The 23462-nt window shown below is 50.6% G+C and overlaps 1 protein-coding gene across 5 annotated transcripts in view; it reads right to left on the minus strand.

Moving 5' to 3' along the window:
- The window catches only part of PDE4B (phosphodiesterase 4B), a gene marked incomplete at its 5' end in the record, with an annotated part of 153636 nt that overhangs the window by 33777 nt on the left and 96397 nt on the right, over positions 1-23462 (minus strand). For 2 of the 5 annotated variants that reach the window (XM_084291193.1, XM_084291194.1), the window contains 3 exons: positions 19395-19444; positions 22666-22736; positions 22820-22856. In XM_084291193.1, the coding sequence (XP_084147319.1) occupies positions 19395-19444; positions 22666-22736; positions 22820-22856 (158 nt within the window). Of the gene's footprint in view, positions 1-3752; positions 3805-5607; positions 5726-19390; positions 19445-22665; positions 22737-22819; positions 22857-23462 lie in introns of those variants that run through there. The other 3 variants (XM_084291192.1, XM_084291195.1, XM_084291196.1) reach the window with 3 other exon arrangements.

Raw genomic sequence — 23462 nt, forward strand, 5'->3', positions numbered from 1 at the left:
CAACCCCCAGCACACAGCTCGAGTCTGCCGGCACAGCAGCATCAGCTGGGGCGTGAGGGAGGGCCCTGAGCTCCCCAACACTCCCATTTGCTCCATTATTCCAGCTCATTCAATAAAAAACCAGGATCACTCTGTTTTAACCTTACCTCAAGAACAATTCAGGCTCAGGATCAAATCTGTTCATTTAAAATTAAGAAGAAAACTTGTGCCTCGGGAAAATTTAATACTGGACCTCACCCCAAACCAGCACGGACCACCTGCCAGTGGCACCAAAGCATCCCCTGAATGCACAAGTGTCACACACTGACATCATTTCCCAAAACCTGAAGCAGAACACTCACTGGAAACGAACTGAAGTGCCAGTATTACAGAGGAAAATGCTTACTACCTCCCACTAGTGTCAGGGAAGCAAACTGCCAGCACGGCACTGCTCTTGGTGGGCGAGCTGGGCTGCAGCCACCCGCCGAGCTGGGGGCTCTGGAGTCCGGTGTCCTCGCGTGGAAACACGTAAATGTGCTGGAAACTGCTTACAGGGACTGAAAACTCTGCCTTAGGAGATGTCCAGAAGCAAGCTCCCAGCCTCCTAACTTGTAGAAGTGTTTGGAAATAATATTAGTAACACTAAATAGTATTGTTAATGAGACTAGCAATTTTAAAAGGTACCTACTCCTCAGTGTCCATCCGGACAGAGCTCCGGTTCTAGAGGTTTTAGGCAGATGGGAATATTTTGCTTATTTACAAATATCTAAAATAACTCACAGAATACAAAAGTAAGGATATTCAGATACAGATGTTTCTTTAAAAACATAACAATATACACTAGGAGTCTTTAGCACTTAGCATGTGCCAGAGGATCTTAACACAACCCATTTTTAATTATATAACATATTCATTACACATTACTGTCATTGCTGTCATTGTCAGGGATGATAAGAAATGATTAAGAAGAGAAGGCAGATCCTCTGGATAATCATTTGAATGACAGATTATAATTTTGTGAGCAGCATAGATAGCACTAATGTTTACTGGAGGCTTCATTCACATTTCTCAGTCCTCGACTACCAGTGACTAAGAGCTTCTGCCTAAGCAAGCAACAGACTGGGATATCAGAACGCACCCAAAATGGTTTGTTGAAAATGCTGCCCTGGTGGGAGGCTGCCCTGTGTGACTCGCACAGAAGAGCTGAGCTACAAAATCCTGACCCACGAGCCTCAGCTGAGACCCACGGGATTGCAAACCCTGCTGCAGGTTGGAGAGAAGAGGAAAAGGGGAAGGGGAAGTGGAAGGGGAAGGGGAAGGGGAAGGGGAAGGGGAAGGGGAAGGGGAAGGGGAAGGGGAAGGGGAAGGGGAAGGGGAAGGGGAAGGAGAAGGAGAAGGAGAAGGAGAAGGAGAAGGAGAAGGAGAAGGAAAAGGAGAAGGAGAAGGAGAAGGAGAAGGAGAAGGAGAAGGAGAAGGAGAAGGAGAAGGAGAAGGAGAAGGAGAAGGAGAAGGAGAAGGAGAAGGAGAAGGAGAAGGAAAAGGAAAAGGAAAAGGAAAAGGAAAAGGAAAAGGAAAAGGAAAAGGAAAAGGAAAAGGAAAAGGAAAAGGAAAAGGAAAAGGAAAAGGAAAAGGAAAAGGAAAAGGGGAAATGGAAAAGGGAAAGAGAAATGGAAAAGGGAAAGGGAAAGGGAAAGGGAAAGAGAAAGAGAAAGAGAAAGAGAAAGAGAAAGAGAAAGAGAAAGAGAAAGAGAAAGAGAAAGAGAAAGAGAAAGAAAAAAGAAAAGAAAAAGAAAAAAAAGAAAAAGGAAAAGGAAAAGGAAAAGAAAAAGAAAAAGAAAAAGAAAAAAAGAAAAAGAAAAAGAAAAAGAAAAAGAAAAAGAAAAAGAAAAAGAAAAAGAAAAAGAAAAAGAAAAAGAAAAAGAAAAAGAAAAAGAAAAAGAAAAAGAAAAAAAGAAAAGAAGAAGAAAAGGGGAAAAAGGGGAAAAGAGGAAAGGAGAAAAAGAGAAAAAGAGAAAAAGAGAAAAAAGTAAAAGGGGAAAAAAAAAAAGCAAGAGTGTGGTGGCCTGTGTGATTTACCAGGGCACATGTGCGGTCACGGCTCAGACACATCCAGCAGACCCTCATTCCCCCTCACCAGAAGGAGCCTGTTTTAACTCAGGAGCGCCAGATCCGTGCCGTGCCCCGAGACAATCCCTCGGCAGCGCCCGGCATCACCCCAGCACCCGGCGCACGGCGCTCAGCGGGACGGGTTCATCACCCAGCGCCGTGCCCAAACCTGGCAGAGCAGGGAGCTGCACCCCCTGCCTCCCAAGGTAGCCGTGGTTGTTTGCAGATGGTGTGGATGCCTTCACATATTTAGCCCTGACAATGCTGAGTGAAGGGCTGACACTAAATAATTGATTTGTTTAATGTATCCTGTCAGTGCCTTCATGCCTGCCCGTGAGCAGAGAGCCATTTCCTTGAATTAAGCCATTGTTCCAGCAGAGCCAACAAACAGGCTTGAGAAAATTGTTCTGTGGATGGGTTTGAAAAGTCACAGGAAACAAAATAAAAGGAGCAGAGCACAACTGCAGAGATTCATTTCAAACCTAGAATGAAAGTGCCTGAGCCTCGTGGCGCCGTCCTATGCCTTGAAGCAGCCCGCGCCCTGTGAGTGCAGGGCTTTTTGGAGAGCTGCTGCGTGCTTTTTGGTGTTTGGGGCATCCAGGGGCCACGTTTTCAACTTTTTTCTCAAGAACAAAGGCTAGAAACCCCCCCAAAGAAGACCTGCTGTTACTCAGAAGCACCCAGCAGACCCCCCACCCAATGCCACACGGCACACGAACGCATCCCCTCGCCCCAAACACTTGTGTGCTCCCAGCACAGCGAGCCACGGGGCTGGATTTAGGGCCTTATCTCCCATCATGGGAACGACGAAGTGTTCAGATTCACTGTCCCCCCCCCCCAGCATTTCACTGCGTGCAATGAAACTAATTATATCTTTTGCAAAGATAGGTGCAGATGTGCTAAGAGAGGCACAAAGCCCCAGCACCTGCGGAACAGGTGGAGCCAGTCCTCTTGAGCAAGCCCCGAACAAATGGACGAGCCTGCCCTTCTGCCCCCTCCGGATCGTATTTTTGGGACTCCGGTCCTACCCGTCGCTCCAGCTGCCCCCTCTCACGTTTCTCACACCTGCAGCCGTCCCGCAGCGAGGGCTCCGTGCATCCCCCCGGCACGGCACAGCCGGGTAGGAGCCGATACCACGGCACTGCAGGCAAACGGAGGGCACGTGGCACCTCACAGACAGCAATTTTAGCAAAATCTGCTTCCAAAGCACGGGGTCCCTCTGTCAGGAACGGAGGTGAGGGTGGTGAAAGCCCCGGGAAGAGGCAAGGCACGGATCAGCTGGCACAGACCCGCCTGGGGAGATGCTGAAGAGGTGGCACCGGAGGAAACCCGGCTGTGGGGGGAAGCAGAGAAGAGCTCCACGTGGGCTCCAGAGCAGCAGGAACAATGGAGCCTGTATTCAGCGATGATAGAGGAAGATAGAGGAAAAAAAAAAAAACAAAAAACAAAAAACGAAGCGAAAGCTTTCTACGGCTAATTGCAAAAAATGGCAGGAAATGAGCGAGCTGCTGCTGCCAGGAATAACGCGCGTAATGCTGAAATTGGCGATGGAAGGGTTTGACGTGAGCCCCAACCTCGGGGAAAACAAGGCCAAGATTTTGGTGGGCACTTCTGGGTTTCGCCTTCTCAAGGCACTGAGCAGCAATGGAAACAAACGCCTGTCTTACCCGGCCGAGGAGTCTGGCATTCGCCCTCCAGAGCCATCATAAGGCACTCTAATTAAAGCCAGGTCCTTCCTGGGACACACGAGGGTGGCTGCCCAGAAAAGCTGCTGGGAAAACAACCCCAGAGAAGTGGCTCCGGAGAGGCCGAGGGTGCCGAGGCTGCAGCAGCACCCGCAGCAGTGGCAGAGGCTCGGCCAGGTTAGGACACGGGGCTGTGGCCGGGTCCCTCAGTGCCATGGTAGCCGCGATGTTTCTGAGTCCACAGCCGACGTGATTGCTGCCCGAGCACCGGGCCAGCTGCGCTGAAACCGGAGCCCCACCGATAAGCAGTAATATTAGCCTGGAGAAATGTCAGCGGGGTGTGTGCGTGGGGGTCATCCGCTCTATCTTTAGCCAGCAAAAAGTTAATCGCCTAAGCTCCCTGCGCACTCAGTGGAAAGTGAACGGGGACCTCCAAAGGGTGCTTCTGGTCTATTCTCAGCACGCCGCCTGCCAGGGGCTGAATCGCCCTCTGGGGGTGCCTGTCCTCCCCCCGCCAGCTGCACGAGGCTCCGAGCTGCACTGAGGGCCCCCCCCTGCCCGCAGCCATCAGGACAAGGCATTGCCATCCTGTTTGACAAGGCATTGCCATCCTGTTTGACCCCCCCAGTTCTGTCCCAGCGCCCAGGGGCAATGCTGAGGGCAGCGGTGCCGCAGCGCTGCTCCGTGTGCCGCCCAGGCTGCCCCGTGTGGCTTTCAGAAAGGCATTGCCCTTACAAACCTGCATTTACTGTCCTGACTTCATGTCCCTACACATCCAGAAATGGATGCCACCCTCGGTGGTGGCTGAGGAGTCTGACTGCTCCACGGTTCCCCGGGCCCCCTTTGCTTTTCTCGGGAAGGGGATTTCTTCCAGCCGTCACAGACCTTTCCCAGCTCCATGGTTTTCCACAAACGACTCAGAAGGGCCTTGCAGCCACATCCGCCAGCATTTCCAGCTTGTCTCCTGCCCAGTTGAGCACAGCCACCCCCTCCAAATTGCCCCTGACCTGCTGCTCCCCATCCCTCTCCTTCCCAAGCAGGCGCTGAGACCCAGCAAAGGCTTTGTGCGGGTCGGCTGTGACAAGAGAGGGCACTGAGCAATTCAGCCATTTGTGCATTGGCTCCCACTAGGCTGTTTCCCCCAGGGATCAACAGACCCACGTTTTCCCCGAGGTTTCCCTCCCTACTCCACACCGTAGTCTCTCTTTTCCCCTCTTTTCCCCTCTTTTCCCCTCTTTTCCCCTCATGCCCCCCACGAGCTGCGAGCCTGCGGCCTGCCCGACTTCAGCCCCCGCACCTACACGCTGCTTTTACATCCTTCCTTTGTTACAAGTCCTTCTTCTCACTCTTCCCTGCTCTCCTTTTCCACTTTGGTCCACTAAGAAGCTCCTTGCCTCATCGAGCTGGCTCCTGCTGAAATTCCTGATCTTCCTGCACAGCGGGACGGCCGGCTCGGCAGCTCGCCCTGCGTTTTCTTCCAAATCGGCCTGTAATTTTTAGGTCAGGCTGCATTCACCTCGTGGCAACGACAGAACCTGGAGGCCAAGCAGCACATGGAAGCCCTCAACAGCAAACAAAGCCATTTACGAGCATCTGGCACGCTGCAGAGCCCTGGTGCTGGGCAGTGCAGCCACCCCAGGCCTTGCTTCGACCGCGACCCCTGTGAGCACCCCAAGGCGAGGGCAGGGCGAGCGGCCACGAGGGGCCCTGCCCCTGGTTTGAGGCACAAATGACACACTTGAAGGAAACCCACGGCAAGAGGTCAGCCCGGGGCTGGGAGAGCTGAAGCCAGCCCGGGCAGAACTGGCCCAACCTGCAGCACCCACGTTGCACCCACCGGCACCGTGGGCAGCGGGGCGGCTCCGCGGCCTGGGCGTGAGAATCGGGTCAGCGAGGATCCACAGGGGCTGGCAACACACTGAGCAGACCCCTGACTGCATGTTTTGTCATGGATCTTCATTCCCCGAGGAAAAGTAACGCCAACATCTGTCCAGCTGAAAGAGAGACACCACTTGGAAAGGACGAGCTAACAAAAAGTGAAGGTCCTGAATGAAGCTCAGAAAGTACCCTCACATTTACTTGGTGTGCTTACAGGCATCAGATGCATGTGCACTCCAAAGCAACTGTCTAAACCTCAGCTTTAAATGTTACAGCATAAAGACAAAAGATCACGATTCCCCACTGCACCTTCTGCATGCCAGTGAGGTGCAAAAATGAGGCGTAAACACCACAAAAACAGTAAGGGGGATGACCAGAAGCCTACGGGACTTCCCAGAGAAGCCATTTCTCACCTGAAGGTAAACCTAAATATTTAATCTGAAGTGGTAACGAGTGAGGAAAGCTGAAGAAGCTCAGAAGCAGGATTTAGATCGGAGGGAGGGTCTCACCTGCAGGGTTTTAGCACCGGGCAGTGCCTGCAGCCTTCTCTCCCCCCTCCCGGGGCGAACAATACATCGTGGCCGCCACAAATCAGGAGCGTAAGTGACAGTGCTTTTATGGTGCCAAATGGAAGTAACAAAATGCAGGAAGCATTCTGTCAGATGTCACTTAGCAGTGATATCACGGGGGAATCTGGGAACGGGATTTGCCTGCATAGTAGGAATTCCTCGGTCCAGGGACAGGGAGAAGCAGAAATGGCAAGGGGGGCAGAATCTAATCTTGGCCTGGTGAATGAACAGGAAAGATTGCTCCGCTCCAACTTGAGCTCGGGGAGCAAACACAAGGTTTGGCACGCTCTCGTTTTCCTGACCAGGCTCGATTCCTTGTTGTCCTGCCTTAATCACAAGGCAGAAGGAGAAACACGAGGTAAGAGGGGGTACCTCTCCCCCGGAGAGCCTCGCAGAAGCGCAGAGACTGACGGCACACATGCGGGAGAGATCTCGAGGAGGAATGCTGGAAATGTTTTTTCAGATGACATTTTGCCAGGAAATTAATACATGCCTCGAACGAGTTTCTGAACGCAGAGCACAGTTACCAAGGCTGACACAAATGTCTAAATGAAGTGATCCCATCACTCCTCCGCTGGACACGCTCCTCAGAGGGCCGTGAAATCTGCCCAGGGGGCTGCAGGCTGGGGGAGGAGAGAACCATTGGCAGAAATAAGCACCAGACCCAGATCTAGGACCGAGGACGAGGATTTAAATCCCAATTCCAGCATCCTGTACACCACGGGGAGCCCAGATTGTGTTTTGGTTTCCCTGGCTAAACAAGGGAAGGCCGGATCACAGCAAGATGAACATTTTGCTGCGTGACTAGGAATGTTTGCTTCCTGAGCACATGGCGTGCATGTGAAGGCACAAGTGTGAGAAAGGCCCTGAAAAATCAGGATATGATTATGAAATTACCTAGCTGCCCACTTAGGATTTAGCAGCACCGTGCAGCGTATTATCTCACCGGGCGCATGTGGGCTGGCTCGGAGAGGGCTGGTAGGCTTACACGTGCAGGGAAACCGACTTGGATCCTGGAAGCAACATCGTTGTGCTAACAAGGCACTCCACCTAAACTAATTAGCCCTGCCTTTCAACAGGCTTAATTAGGTGGGGCACCATCCTGTGCTGTTGTGGCTAGACGGCTTCCGGCTCCGGAGCTGGCTCACCCACGGCGCGTCCGAAGGCTTCAGCACCTCGCTGCCTTGTGCTGTGCACTGATGACATGTTTCAGAGCAGGGGCTCTTGTCCACGTGCCCCCATGGCAGAAATCAAGGAGCTGGGGCTCTCCTGAGCTTTCTGTGCACGCATCCGTGCGAAACGCAGTGCCTGCGCCCCTGCCGATGCTCTGGAAACTCCTCCTTGGGAAGCCAAGCGCTGGCTCTCACAGCAGGCCTCAGACACAGAAGGAGCTATCTAGACAGGAGACCACAGCAACGACTGTAATTCAGCATGGGGAGAAGCCTTGAATGATGTAAAGGCCAAACTGCACCGTATGTCACTGTTTCATAAGGCTTTTGTAAATCACAGGTCAAAGCGTCTCCATCTGGATCGGCCACAGAATTCAGACGCTTTCATCCACAAAGCCATCCATAGCAATTAAACCCAGTTTTGAACCAGGTTAACCTGGAGATAATAAATCTGATGGTGTGCACGCTCTGTAAGAGTGAAAGTCCTTTGTGGTGAAACAAACACCGGGGTAGGGAATGGGAGAGGAACCTCAGGAACGAATCCTGGAACTACAAAGCGCGGTGCCTGACCTACCTGAAAAGCTCCTCTCAGCCACTGGCATTAGGCATGAAGACAAAGTTAATTAATAATCCTTAGCTCTTTATGAGGCAAATTATTCAGAAATTCTTACATGAGGGTCAGAATAAGGCCAGCCGGGTCACCGCAGCAATGTAGAACATGCTATTGGAAAAATGTTAGACCCGTTCAACTCTGATCCCTTGGCTTCTGAAAAGGTCACAGTTTAACATAAAATTTCATCTCAACTTAGTTTCCTTAAGGTCTTCCATAGGAAAGTAAAGAATGTGGCTCCTGAAAGCACCCTGGCCGTAACTCCCAGGAACTCTTTAGGACACACAAACCATCGTGCCCATACGCCCCACTCCCTGCCTTGAAAGCCTGGCCATGCAGTCATCCATTATGTTTTCAGCCAGCATGCCAGACACATTATATTAATTATAAAATACAATTAAATAGATTTTTTCATTACTAAATGTAATTTCTTGAAAGCATTATCCTCAGGGACGGAAGCTTAAAAATTGATTTTGTTTGTAATTTTAATCTGTTCTCCTGCCATAGACGTTTTCTGCGCTCACAGAGCAATGATGCCCACCTCGCTGATTTACCTGGCTTGAACTTCATGTCCTTATTCAGCCTCTCAAAATAAACGCGTGTGACTGTCATCCTCCTGCTGAAAGGCAAAGATATTGCTACCCTGCACTGAGCAGAGCCGCTCAGGTATGTGGCATGTTGCAAAAAATGCCCTGTTTTGACATATTTGGTTTTCAGGTGATACTCTGAGTAAGCCCTATCACCCGATCTGTGACTGCATGAGGCTGCACTGTGGGAAGTCGGAGGATTGCTCACGGTAGATCGTGGGCTGGTCACAGAGCAGAACCAGCAGAAATTGCTTGAATAATCTGGAAGCACATGCAATTTAAAAAGCTGTTACTTAATCCGCCATCATCCAGCTTTTGAAAATGAGGATATTTTACTTGTCAGCCTGGCGTCACTCAGCTCTCCGGGTGCACCCCGAGCCGTCCGGATTCACTTTTAACACATCCACACGCTGCAACTCTGCAAACGTTCAGAGTATGCTCTCAGGCACAAAACTACAAATCTTCAGACCTGCAGTAGCTGAAAACAGAGCTAAACTATTCATTGTGCTAATCATCTGTATTAATCTTCCCTAGCAAACCATTTCAGCTGTTCGGAGCTGTGACTCAGTGTGCTTTATGTTTACCAAACCGCACGTACAGCCTTTAAAAATAATCTGTTTAAAATCACAGATTAAGTCCCACGGGTAAAAGGGTGGGGAGGAAGAGGGAGATGTCAGTATCCTACAAACCAGCATCATTTGTTTTGACAGCTTTTAATATTCCATATTAATAGTTTCACGTGCTGATCTCCACCATGCCTCTGAATCACCCTCCGGCCGGGGCCATCACACCCTGGCCACCAGCTCTTTTAAAGATCTGTTTGGGACACGGGGCAGGACTGGACCACATTTTGCCTGGCAGACCCAGGGACACGGTGCTGGAATCACTACGTGGCCATCCAGAACCAGAAATGGGTTCTGTACACAAACATCAGACGACAATTTGCGTTTCTTCTCACAACTGGCTCATTTTAGCCAGAAAGTGGCTAAATGTGGGGGTCTGAGCCCCGCAGGACTACTTTCCTCGAGTCTGAGGTCTCGGTGCTGACCTGGATCAGGCCCTGGTGCTTGGGCTGAGCCATCAGAAAGCTGCCCCGAAGGGCAGAGGGAGGATAAACTCCAAGCCAGCACCAACAGGCAGCCCTCGAAGCACAAGTGCTTGCCAAATTGCTATAGCAGGTAAGGATGGCCTTCCCCTCTCAAATTATATTATTTAAGACCCTCAGAATATATTTATTTAAGGCCCTCAAAACATAGCTATGTAATCTTCTCAAGCCAAATACGAGGAAATCAAAATGTCAGCGACGCTAATGGCACCTTATTAACAACCTCAGTTAAAATACCAGATTAAATGGACATGAAAATTGAAATGCCCCCACTGAAGGTCAGATGGGGGTTGACCTACAGCAAATTATTCCAGTGGTTGCTGCTTTAGTTCTGTGCAATGTGGCACCTTTCAGGATTTCTTTCATCCAGCAGCATAGCAGAGGCACCCCACGTTAGCCTTGGCCGAGGTCTCGGCGCTGTAACTCACGCTACTTCTCTGAAGTAATTAATTCTGTGTCATAAGTTCAGTGAAATTCATACAATTTCTGCGAAACATCTGATTTTCAGCTGCCCGGGGCTTTCCATTTAAGGCAATTTGCAATAAAAGGCATTCTAGCGGCACACTAAATTGACCACATTTGGACGTGTTACAAACGCCGGCTCAGAGCGAGCAGCTGCTGCTGAAAAATGTGGTGCGAGGAGCATCTCCTCCCCGTGCCAGGCCTGTGGCTCCTGATCTATAAAGTGTGATTAACGAGCTCCTGGCTTATACCTGGGTTCCCGCTGCACATAGATGGAAATATTTAGGAGTTTCACACGATAGCGTTGAAGCCCAGGAAGCCGCTGACAGTTGGTGACATTCAGGCATCAGGAATTTCGGGAAATATCCTGCCCAAAAAAACGTGAATCAAGGAGAAGGCCCAGCTAACGATCTGACTAGGATCTGGACGTGGACCACGTCCCGTAAAGAATTACTGCTAAAACAGCAGACGCTCCGGTTAGGCTGGAAACTTGGGTCTGGATTTCTCCTCTTCCAGAAGCAGCTTTGGGAAGAAGGGAAGGACAGCCCTGCCCAAACACCAAAAGTTAGCAAAATCCATGAGCGACAGCCTGCACACCTTTACTCCCTAGTGCATCCTCAGCTTGTGAGTGTTTATTTGGGTTTCTGCTAACGGGACCGGCCCCGGGCCGTGCTCAGCCCATTCACACCAGTCCCTGAGGGCTGTCCCAGTGCACGCTGCCGGTGCCCATCGCAGCAGGGCCACCACATAGCTCAGATCAGGAGCAGGAGGCCAGGCTGGCTCCTCTGCTTCTCGGAAGAGCACGCTGCTTTTTCAGAGAAGCCAACAATTGCTGTGTCCTGCTTTCATCAGCCTAATGCGCGGCATTTGAAGAAAAATACGTTGGTTGTAAAATGTGACATTTCCGAGCCATTTTGGTATTAAGTGCTGCGCTTGTAAAGCCTCCCTGAACACATGCCTGCAGCACGAAGGGCCGAGCTGGATTCAGTTCATCTTAACCGAAACCATTGGGGTGTCTGGAGCATGCTCTAAGGCCTGGGAAGCTGGAGCCAAAGCAGCCTTGGGATTCAGAGTCTCCTGGGCACGATGCGAAAACGTCTGTTTGGGGAAGTTTTTGAAGAGTCTGGAGGTGTGCTAGAGGAGTTTTCATCTGCACAGACGTTTGGTTTCCTCTTGCAAAGCTATGCTTATGACAGCAGGGTATTTACACTAGAATATCTATATCAGAAAGCAGAGCTTTTAAAAAAAAATAAATTAACCACATCAGTATTCGGTACTTAATAATGGCCACCGATTGTGGCTCTTAGTAAACAGCAAAACCCAAATAACAGACATCTAACCTTGGGTCAGACCCTACGCCCCTTATGGCTGATGAAAGGCTCTTTGCCTCTGGCCTCTGCCAGGCCCAGTACTGAACACGAAACCAAAAGGCATTAATTAGCAAATCAATGCATTGCCAGGTTTTGCATGTTGTTTTTTTTTTTTTCATTTTGAATTCCTAAACTGATTAAATGCCTGAACGCACGACCAAGTCAATCAACGATACCTTTAGACATGAAAATATATCCCAGAGGGACGTGTTTAGATGCTTTTTAAAGTTCACCGCTTAAAAATGTAAATCTTTGCAAGCGTACATATTTTTCCAGTGAACTGAATTAACTTAAGAACCTAGCATGTTTTATTAATAACCATAAATAATTAACAGTTGTTTCCTTTCTGTCAAAAAAGCATCCCAATTATACAATACTTAAGGCTGTCATTCACAGACACTTCTCGGAGAGAAAACAATATTACACTAACACGTTTCATTAACTATTGCCGTAACATTCCTTACCCGTTGCACAATGCCATTATGCCCGTATTAATAGGCATAACACGCTCAGCTATACAAATCTGCTTCAGTCGATCAGGAAATGAAAAGTCACTGGCAATAACACCCACATTTCTGGGTGACCTGAAGGCTGCAGGCAGCCGGGGGGGGGTCATTGCTTGGTGCTGCCATGGGGGGACCCCCGAGTCTGAACCACAGCTCGGAGGCTTTAAAAAACTTTTAAAAAAGCTTTAAAAAGCTCTTTTCTTTTCAATCTTTACAATTGCTATGCTATCCCGTGCAGTTAGCTTTGGTGGCAAAGTGTTTACCCCGCTGAGGACACCAGGCAGATCCAAACCCTGTCCGCCGAGGCCGGCGCTTTGCCCTCTCGCGTCCCTACGAGCTGGAAACTGCTGCCACCAGGACTGATAAGTATCAAACGCTCAGCGGGAGCGTTTGCCCGGCCACGGACCAAAAGCTTGGGCTGCTGACAATCACAAGACAGAGTCAGAAACGCTCACTTTGTAAAACACAACAAAAAGGCGACTTACGCTCGGAATCAGATCCCGCAGGAGGACGCAGCTTTGAGCATGGGGACTGCCCAAGGACAGGCTGCTGCCTCCGGGACGTGTGCGGTGCATTACCCTGGGAAAGTCTCGGCACAGATCCTCAGATGCAGCCTCTCACACTCCCATTGCCAGCTGTGTCCGGGACACAATGCTGCAGCACTGAGCTCAACCTCGGGGGAGGAAGGAGAAACTTATATATAGCTGCTGCGGGGATGAGCCATGGGTGCTGTCGGGAGCCCGTTTCAGCTCTCACTAGCTGGAAAATGCCGATGACATGGAAGCTGAAGGGGCTGGGAGCAGTGGGACAATGAAGAACCCTATTCATCACTAAGGCATGCACAAGCTGTGCCCCGCAACCTAAAAAAATAACTCCGCCTGCCAGCAGTTTGGTTTGGGTGCTTTTGTTTGTTTTGGTTTGTGTTTCTTTCTTTTTTTTTTTTCACAGTCCAAGTACATATTTCTCAAACTCATATGGAACTGATTCAGTGCATTGAGGACCGCGATGTCAAAATCGCACCCACAACCACTATCATCGTTCTGTGCAGAAAACAAAAGAAACACAGATTTTATCAACCCCGATATTAGCCATGGCAAAGCCTTATTGTCTTCACGGAGGCCTTAAGCAATCCCGCCCGAATGGGAGCTGAGGGAAGCAATGCAGGGCTTGCAGGGCTTGACCTGTGTTTAAAGAGCAGAGTGAACGTGGGGACACAACGCAAGCACGCCGCTACGAAGACCTCTTCGTTGCCACCTTGGCTTCGCACTTGGCTGGGTCATTCACAAAGAAACCAGCCAGCAGCCATTTCAATAACCTACGGCTGCTTTTATGGCTTTATGCTACAGAACAAAGTGTGGGATCGCCAGCGGGATGACCACCTCGACCAAAAACCAGTGTTTCGGCTCCTAAACTCTGCAGCCGATCCCGACATACCTGCTGATCTCGCCAAGGGACGGCTGCTCCCTCCAATGCGTGAGGGTGCCCCTTGCTCATGTCCTCAGCTCCCCAGCTCACCGCCGACGGCCGGGGCCATTCCCAGCACGGGGCCGGGAGCAGCAGAGGTGGCACGGGGCCGTGGGTGCCCCGGCAGGGCCAGGAGCTCGGAGCCCAGCCCGCAGAGCCCGGAGCAGCGCAGGAGCACGCGGGGAGTCCCGCTGGCACCCGCCGGTGGCAGCTGGGCCCCGGGGAGTGACAGGCTCCTGATGGCAGCAGCACGTGTAGCATCTTCATGTGACATCCACAGGTGGGGCGGAGGGGAAAAACAGTTTTCATCTGTTGCTATGGAGCCGTGATTAGCTTGTGTGTCTTCAGAGCCTGCCGAGGAGAAACGACGGCTATTTTCTTATCTAGATGTCATGAAATCAGCCCTCGCAGAATTTCGGGAGTCAAAAGGCTAAGCAGGTTTGCCTGAATACCCTCTGTTACTTGATACACGAATAAATCTAGCCGGGAGACCTAAAACGGGTGTCGTTTTTCAGCTGGGAGTTGATCACAAAAAACTACTCTTTAGCCTCATTTGGAGTTTATGTGCACAGTAAGGCAGCGACAGCGTGCTAAATAAAATGCTGCCATTATCTTTGCAGAGAACAAGCCTCAGGAAATTAAGGAAAAAAAAAAGAAAAAAAAACACAAAAAAACTGGTAGTATTGCAAAGCACGGTGATTTCAGAATAAACTTTTCCCTTATTCCCTCCAATTGCTAAAAGAAAACCTGATGTTCCTCTTTTAAAATGTGTCTGCCTCTAGGTCTTTGGCACAGGTTTGCTGATGGGAGGGCCGGCAATCTATTTAATGACTGCATTGACGTCAATAGCATAACTGAAATACTTACTAAGATGCATGAGTCCAACTTTCAGGGGGTGTGTGTTCGCAGGCAGGAGCAACACACGAAACGGACTCGCCGTGGGAATGAACTGCCCCCGCCGAGCGGGGATCAGCCCCCCGACAGCGGGCCTTTTCCTGCAGGTAGCTCTTAGGGCTCGCTCCGAAACGCGAAACACGCTTCTCATTTCCCCCAGCAGCCCGCGTCACCCCTTTGTTCAACAGCCCTCGTTTTACTCGGTGGCGTCACTCAGCTGCTATCTATCTGATGTCTTCGGCCGTTTTGCTGCTTTCCAAACCATCTGCATCACCAGGGCACCGCAGCCCTTAGCAGCAGCCTTTCCAGATAAGCTCCCGGCCCCGCTGCCGCGCGGTGCGCCATCGGTTACTCCTGGCGCGGCTCCCCGGCGGTGTGCGGCTCCTCTCGCACCCTTGCTGAAAGCCTAAAGCACGGCAGAGACTTGCACAAGCTGCCCCCAAATCTACAGTCCCCATCTTGCAGTCCTCAGCCAAACTCCCGGCCGAGCAAACCACGAGAACAGAATTTCGGGATGAATCATCTATTTTGTAGATGCCCAGAGCCATTGTCCGCACGCCGAGCAGAGGAAGTCTGGTGCAAGAGCACCAGCTCCACGCTAATTACACGGGATTTATAGATATTTGTAACTTTGATGCACAGGGCTTCTGAACTCCTCCAGAAAGTCGGGGCTCTCATTAGCACGAGCACCAGCTTTATCCAGTCTTTTGTTTATGCTTTATACAAATGTTCGTGCACGAGTCTGTGTACGTCTTACACCCACATAAAAAATGAAAGAGTACGAGTTTTGAGTTCGTGTAAAGGCATGTGAGAAGTGCAGACAAACGTGCGGATGAGCAGGGAAGCAGAGACTGAGGCACAAGCAAGAAAAATACCAATCTTTCACTCCCACCCCCAGAGAGGAATTTTAACAAAGCTTTAATCCCCTGAGCCCTGAAAAGCCGGTGTGTGACATATCCCAAAGCGCTACACCCCCCGAAGCCTCGGGTTGCAAAGCCGATCAGCTATACTATATTGCTAGGTATATAATTAATTGTGAGGACATACGGTAATTATTCAGTGTTGAAAGTATCCGAGGGGCACTTGGCTGCCTGCTCCTGGGAGAAGTTTCTGCAACCCCCCCAGGGCCGCAGGGAGGACACCGTGTAGGGGACCCGCGCACAGCACTCCGTGGGCACTGTCCCAGCCTCCCGAGAGAAATGCTGGGGGAAAATGACCCGTGCTGGTGAAAAAATGACCTGTGCTGGGGGAAAATGACCAGTGCTGTCTGCTGGGTACCCATCTGCCAGCAGAACTGGGCCACTTCTCCCCAAACCCCTTGGGAATCCAGCAGTGGCTTCTCGCTCCTCCTGGCATCCCCATCGGTGCGGTGTTTCCTCTACGGCCCCAGATTCATTAGGGCAGCAGTGCCCGCCAGGAATCAGGGGCCTTTTACACACACGTGGGAAATGAGGGGCCTTTTATGGTGAAGGTGAAGGTGGAGGGGATGCCCTGAAGAGCCTGGGCTGCTTTGGGCAAGCCAGGCATGAAACCAGGCCCACAGCCACCACCGCGCGGTGATGCTGAGGCTTTGGTACTGGGATTAAGCAAACAGTGGGATCCCATGCTGGTAAACAGGATGGTAGGAAAAAGTACTGGGAAAAGCACAAAGGAAATGAAACTGGAAAAAAAAAAAAAAAAAAAAAAAAAAACACAAAGGAAACAAAACAGATGGAGAAAAGATGGCACTAAACCGGGTGGAAGAACGAGAGGCTTGTGCTGAACGTGGCTGCCAGTGGCAGATGATTTAGTTTGGAGGAAATCAGGATCAGCAACGAAAATAAATATGGAGGAAGGAACAGAAATAAGCAGGAACTGGCAGACTTGTTGCTGGTTACAGACTTTCTTGGCTGAGTTAACCGGGCAGGAGCTGAAGCTTTCACTGCTACCAGGGGCGGAGGGAGCTGAACCGCGGGGAGCGGGCACTGAGACTGAGGGAGCGCAGAGGTCAAAGCAAGGAGCTGTGGCAGAGCCCACATTAAAAAAAAAAGGAATATATGAGAAGGAAGCATCACAGACATGTGCATGACGATGGTTTTATACCTTTTGTTGCTGTAACACCAGAAGAGGTAGCGGGCTGGCAGCTGCTCCCAACGCTGGCACTGCACGACGGCACTGCGCGGTGCCACGGACTGCTCAGGAACCTCACGGCCCTGCCAATCCCCATTATCCTCCCCAGCTGTGAAGTACATGAGCTAATTAAGGATTTATGTACTTTTTGCTACAGCTTCATATTTCCACGTTATGGCTTCTCAGTTAATTCATAAAAGCAATTTTGTTTGTTCCTGTGATCTGCGCTTATAACAAAATAACAGGAAAAATCTGCCAGATTTACTTAAGCTGATACCAAGGACAAAACACAGGATGTCCAATGCATATTCCTCTTCCTTTTATGGCTGTGGTTATAAGGTTAAGAAAGCTCTGAAATCTACACTGACATCAGGATCGGCTTTGAAAGCCCTCTGTCCCATGAAAAACCTGACCAGAATTTTTCACGGTTGCGAGAAAATGAAAGCAAAAAGAAGAGGAATTTCACGATTTCGACACAGCTCATTCATTTCACCATGGGCCTGGGTCCTGAGTGATGCAACTCCTCGGGAGCACACGAGCCGTGGGTTTGGCTCCTCTCTTTTTCAAACAACTGACAAATCCCGTAATATTCCGCCGGAGTAAACAGCTGGCGCGAATTACTTCCAGTGCAAACGCTGAATGCAATTTGTCTCCCTCCAGGGTAATTTTATTAATGTATGCCAGTTCGCTGCAAACCCCGAGTTCTGTACTTTTCATAACAGGATATAAATCACTCCGCTAATGACAAATAAAAGGAGACATATACGAGGTGCTCATACTGATGTCAATTGATGGTGGTAGATCTGTGAATCAATGCGTGACACGGGAGAGCTAAAATAAAAGACCGAGCTTTGCCGGCTCACCCGTCTAGGGAACATAAACACATCTCATCTCGAAACACATTGTTTCATCTAGAAGGATGTAACACAGCCTAGTCCCAATCCAAACATTGCTGTTTCCTTCTCCAAAACTTTCGGGACAAACACTCGGCACCCTTTCAGACACAGGAGCCGCTGGCACAGCAGTGGGAGTGTTCCGATAGGAAAAGCTCTCCCTCTTTTCCTAATTTCCAAATCAGAAGCCATCTAGGGGAAAAGAAAAAAACTGCACACACCGAAAAAAAAGAAAAAAATCCCTTATAAATCTTTGCTCTTTCTGCATTTCAGTGGAAGCTTCCTTAGAAAGCACGTGGCCTTCACTGCTTCCTCAGCTGGCCTCACCTGGGAGCAGGACGAGGAGCGTCCCCTCTGTCAGCTCCAAGCCTCGTAACCGCTGGGCATTTGCTTTTTTCACACCTCAGGTCGGATGTTAATGCAGTTTATTTAGACAGACCTGTCCACAGAGCGCTGAAACACTGAAAATCAAGAGTCAGGATCACAAGGGCTTGGTTAAAAATGCTAAAAGTTGGATTCTGCTCAGTTGCTTTCTCTTTCTGAGCTTTCCAGAGTAACCCAAAACTTCCCCGACAAGTGCCAGACCCTTCAGTCAAACAGGGAGCTGAAATTTTCACCTATCCCCAGTGGTAGGAGCTACTGCTACGTCCTCAGAAATGTAGAAAAATGTCCACAAAGCGTTAAAAAGCAGAAAGCTACCGTTTCCACAGAAAGTGCTAAGAAAATTAATCAAAAAAATTCCTGGAAGGGAATTATCTCCCTGTTATCAGATCCTGCAGCCTATATAAACAGATCCATGCAAAGGTTATGAAATTTTCCGTGAATTCTTTTACCTAGGCCACAGAAGCAAAGTCTTGCTAAAACAGATCTTGAAATAAAGTGACGAGTTGCATTCCTGCTAGCCCCGACTCGATGCTGCTCACAAGACAGTGCGTGAAGGAGGAGCTGAAGCTCGCATTGTCCTGGTCTCTTTCTGCATCTGAGATTTTCCACACTCCAGCAACTCTTTTTGAGGAATCTAACCCAGAAGCCTCCTGTGCTGTACGTGTCCCCAGACAGTAAATAATACCCAGCATGAGAGGAAATGATAGTTCTCCAGGCTTCACACGCTGTAATAATTAAATTTTACTAGTCCCTCCTAGCGCTGAATTATAAGAGAGGCTGAGATTAAACCTTACACACAAGCACTCCTCCAAATCTCAGCTCCTTCTCTGTGGGAGTAACATTTAAATTAGCGTCAGCAGGACCAGCTCGGATCCTGAGAGGGGTCCCACAAGCACTCAGGACCACGAGCTGCACACAGTGTGTCCAGACCCTTTGCTCGGGGTTATTCACCTCCCTGGCTAAAGCCGAACCTGGGCGTTTGCTGCAGTCCCTGACCCGAGACAGGGATGAGGACAAGGTGACAGGGGGACACAGCCCACAGAAAGGGAACAGGCAGGGAAGACGATGCGATCAGCCCCCCTTACTGACTGCTGCTCTCTTGCTAAATGCAGGTTTCAAAAGAGCACAAACAAACATCGTAACAAACAAAAAAAAAAAAGCCATTCTAGGGCAGCCTAATAAAAGCGGAGGAAGTTTCACCTGAGAGAGGTTTTTGAGATTGCAATTTTTACATAGAGCACATGCTAACAACTGAAATAAACAGGATAAGGAATACAGCTGTGTCTGAGCCTGTTCGAGGCTTGTAGGCTGCTGCTTGTCCAGGCCTGCGCAGCACAGGGACTCAGAAGAGCAGCAGTCACTGTGGCCATGACTATCAAACCAAAATCATGTTCGCCTTTTATGCTAACACACAAGGATAAACACAAACCCCAAACGATTACAATAACAACAATCTGGGCCTGATGGTTCTCCCGTGTTGGTTTCGCACGAGTCAACCAGAAGCAGCACTGGAAGCCCAGGGCTGAGCTGGGCTGGGGGAGCAGGGAAGCAGCCCTGAGTGAAACGATGTGCAATCAGCCTTCCTCTTCGTTTGGCCCTGGTTATCAAAAAGTCACACACCTACCTTGTAGGTTAACTCTGGAGACAGGTGGCTGACTCGTTGCAGGAGATCTCCTAAAAGGGATAAAGAATACTCTATAAATAGGCTTTATTTTAACTCTTCAAGTACTGCTGCTGTCAATTCCTGGAGCTAGAAGCCCTTTTCCATGCCTGCAAAGAAGCCAGACCACTTTCAAATGGCTTGGCAGCTAATGAGCAATATCAATATATCTGTTAGAAAAACCCAAATGTGTCCTAAGCACACACACATGCTAGAAAGAGCGTATCTCAGGAAAGATGTGCCAGCATCCCACGCTGCCTTGGCAGCTTCGTGGTCAAAACATGCCCGGAGGTCAGCAAGGGCCAGTTTCTGTGATTGAAGGGCTCGCTGGGTCCCAGAATCAAGGCTGAAAGACAACAAAGTCTGGACTGGACCCTGAAGTAATGTCAATTGTTATACCAATATAGGTATAAAGCTTTAAATTAGGATTTAACAGCTTGAGTTGCACCTGGAAGTAAATAAGGAGACACTGTAGTCACTAGTGCAAGCTCTAAAACCAAGCTGAATGACATTTCTTGACTAGGAGCAACAATTTCATGGGGAAACTCTGGATTTCAGAAGGACCAAGCGCTATCTGAAAAATCAGCTCAAGTTTAGCAAGCAGGTTTGACTGGAAAAATGGAGCAGTATTTATCCAAACGTCAGATGATTTCATTGTGACATTCGCCAAACAGTACGGTTAATTTTTCACATTGAAACCATAGTTTACCTATAAAAAACAGAGTTTTTTTAAAAAAAAAGAAGTTAAAAGGAGTTAACGCAAAACCAAAAATGCTTCATTTGGGATTGAACGTGGTATTTCAGGCTGACCAGAAGTGAAACTTGGCGCTTTTCCTCCCCAAGAAGTTTCTGATATGTTTTAACTGAAGCCGGATTTCCCCCTGCTCTCTCTTAGGCAACCTCCTAACCCCAATTTTTTGAGTCAGCCACTGAACCGAAACATCCATTATTTGCCAGCTCTCCTTTGAAGCTCAAATCAAAGCAAGCGAGCAGCTCAATTCTGCTGCACTCGTAGCTCCAGGGGGTTCTTCAGAAGTGCTCCAGGAAGGCCTCGCTAGCCAGGTAAGCTCCGTGTTTGAGTAAGGCAGCGAGGGTCCTGCTCCAAAACCTCGCTCCTGGCTTCCCAACCTGCCGGCAGGGCGAGGGCGAGCGGGGCTGCAGCGAGCGGCGGCCCCACGGCCACAGCACTCGCCTTTGGGGTGGGATCTCAAGGGCTCGGCTTTTCTGGAGGGAACCACGGGCCACAGATTCTTCGAAGGGCTCAGCCCAGCACGTTGGATGCTGACTTTTCTAAAAAGCCTGCCCCGACCTGCCCGTGCTGAGCCTTTGAAAATCCGAATCTTGAAATCTTTGGAAAACAGAAACTCCTCGGCGGGGACACCGCGCTGCGGCTGCGGCGCTTGCAGCGTCTGGAGAGCCGTGCTCCAGGTACCTCCAGCACCGCGCCGAGGTGCTCAGACGTGCCTTCGGGGGGCAGGGAGGGGTGAAATCATACTCGGAAGGGTATTCCCCGTGTCGGAGCCTGAACAGGGCACGGCACCGCACCCAGCACCCTCGAGTTACGGCCGGCTGGGCCCATCCTGGTTTGCAGAGCTGGCAGAGGAGCCCCGGAGATCTGCGTCTCGATGCCACTGCCCCTTCTGGGTCACCACGTGCACGTGGCTCCTGCCTCCCACTCCTTCTTCCTTGCCGACGGGCATCTCGGGGAGCTGGCACCGGATGCTTTCTGACCGTGTCCTCGGCCGCATCTGCCAAACTCAGGCACTCCGAAACCATTCATCACACTCTCCTCTTTTCCAGGCAGGAAACTGTCTTAAAAACCCCGATGTTAAAGTCCAAAAAAATAAAGAGTTCTTGTTTTTCATTGTTGTTTTTCTTTTTCTTTTTCTTTTTTTTTTCCCAGTCCTTAAGATTCAGATTTTCCAGCATGTAAATAAGTGGGACAGCATCCTCTTTCTCCTTCTCAGGACAGAGGGGGTGGAGGAGGAGGAAAAAAAAAGGGGCGAGGAAGGGTTAAAGAAAAGCTGCGATTCTCATGATCCCCAGAGCAGAAGTTTAAGAAAAATACCACATATCATGAGACATATGATAAAATCATGAGCTGGCAGCACGGCCGTAACCCAGCAGAGCTGTTTGGAAACTGTGCGGGAAGCTCCGCAGCGCCTGGAAGCACATTCCGCCACGGACTTGGCTGTTTGGCACATAATGGCTTAAGCATTTAATGACTTTTACTTTGGCTGGGCAAATGACTTTACACCTCAATCAAATCTGGGAATGTTTTCACAAGGACACTGCGAGATGCCTCTGTGTCCTACAGGTTACGCCCTCGCTTCCTTCCGGCCCCGTCCAATTTCAGATTCCTCGTTAGGAACGAAATGCTTCAACTATTCAGAAAAGCCAAGCGGAAAAACAACAACAACAACAACAACAAAAAAAACGGATCTATTTTTTCAGCCATCTGTTTTTCTATTAACCTCCATCTTGGAATGCGGCGCTCGGTTTCCGATCAAAACTCGCCAACAGCAATCAACGGGAGGAAAAACCTCACGCCCAAACCAAACGCCGGGCCGTGCGTGGAGCGCAGGACGGTGCCGGCAGACACAAAGTGGTGTGCGTGGTGCAGGAGCAGGAGATGCCACCGATCTCAGGGCAGGACATCTGCAGGGATGAGCGATGCTGGTTTGGGGCAGAAAGGCTCTCCGGGGGCAAAGCAAGGCAGAAAATGATGACAGCTGGTGCGCTGTGAATGGCCAAGGGGAAGCGGGGGTTGTGATGGTGGAGTTTGCTTCTCCTGTTTCGGGGTTTCTCCTGTTCAGTGTGAAAGAAGCCATCAAGTTCAGACCCATTTGGTGTCTCTGCTGCTACGGGACACCGCGTGGACCTGACGGTGGCATGGGCAGGGTGGCTGTGCCCGTGCGGTGCCACCACGGCCAGCCCAGGCGTCACCATCCACCTCCAGCCTCTCCTCCCGGTGCCCGTGCTCCTGGGGAACACCTGAGGCAGCACAAGGCAGCACCCCGGGTTGAGCTGGATGGCTGAAGAAGCCCAAAAGGGAGCGGTTTTGTGCTCGGGGGGCACAGCACAGCCCCTCGCACCCCCTCACACCCTCATCGTGCGGCCCCCAGGCTCCCAGCGCAGCCCCTGCCTCTGGGCGCCCTCAGGTGGGCAGAGAGGGACCAGCGGCGGCCCCAGCCCCTACCCTGGTCCTGCACGGCTCGGAGAAGTTTGTGCTTACTTGTTGGCCGTCCCGTGCAGGTTGGTCAGCAGCGTGAAGTTGTTCCTGACGCTCCTCAAGCTCGCCAGCACCTAGGGCGAGCAGAAGCAGGCGTCAGCGCTTCTCCCACCCAACGCGTCCCCGGCCGGCGCGAGGCAGCGGGCTCCCGACTCACCTGGGCGAAAGGTGTGACGATCAGGTCATCGCCGTGCCTGGGGGAAACAAGAACACGGCTGGGTCAGGCACGCTGCGGGGACAGGGACCCTGTGCCAGACCCGTTTACCGGAGCAGGGCACTGATGCGCGCCGCCGGGCCACGGGCTCGTACCCAACCCCAGCCCCGAGCACTCTTGTGATGAATTTGTACCCCAAGCAACGCTTCAGTCACCCCAAGGAGTGTTTCAGAGGGGGGCCTGCACCCAGAACACAGCCTTCAGCCCCTGCAGCCTTTCCCTGTGTGACACCACACCAAAATGACAGCGCTGGGAAGGCCTCGGCTCGCCGGGCACATCCAGGGACGACAAGCAGCCCGGCTGGATTGGTAACGCAATAAAAGCCAGGAAATTCAAAGCGAAGGCAGCACACTCACACCGCGGTGGAAAAAACCACCACGGCCTGGGTAAAGGTCGGCTTTGAATTTCCTGGCTTTTGTTGGTTTGTGTCACAGTCTTTAATGTTATTCAAACACCGGCTTTCGCCCGGCCGTTTTCATCATGGAAGATGTGAGCGCAAGTTCTGAGAAAAACACACGGCCACCGTCACCATCAAGAGGAAGGATTTTTCTTGGCAGTAGCGCACAAAGCTCTTGTGTCTGTGTGA

Source organism: Netta rufina, assembly GCF_964035555.1.
Source record: "Netta rufina genome assembly, chromosome: 8".
Lineage (NCBI taxonomy): Eukaryota > Metazoa > Chordata > Aves > Anseriformes > Anatidae > Netta > Netta rufina.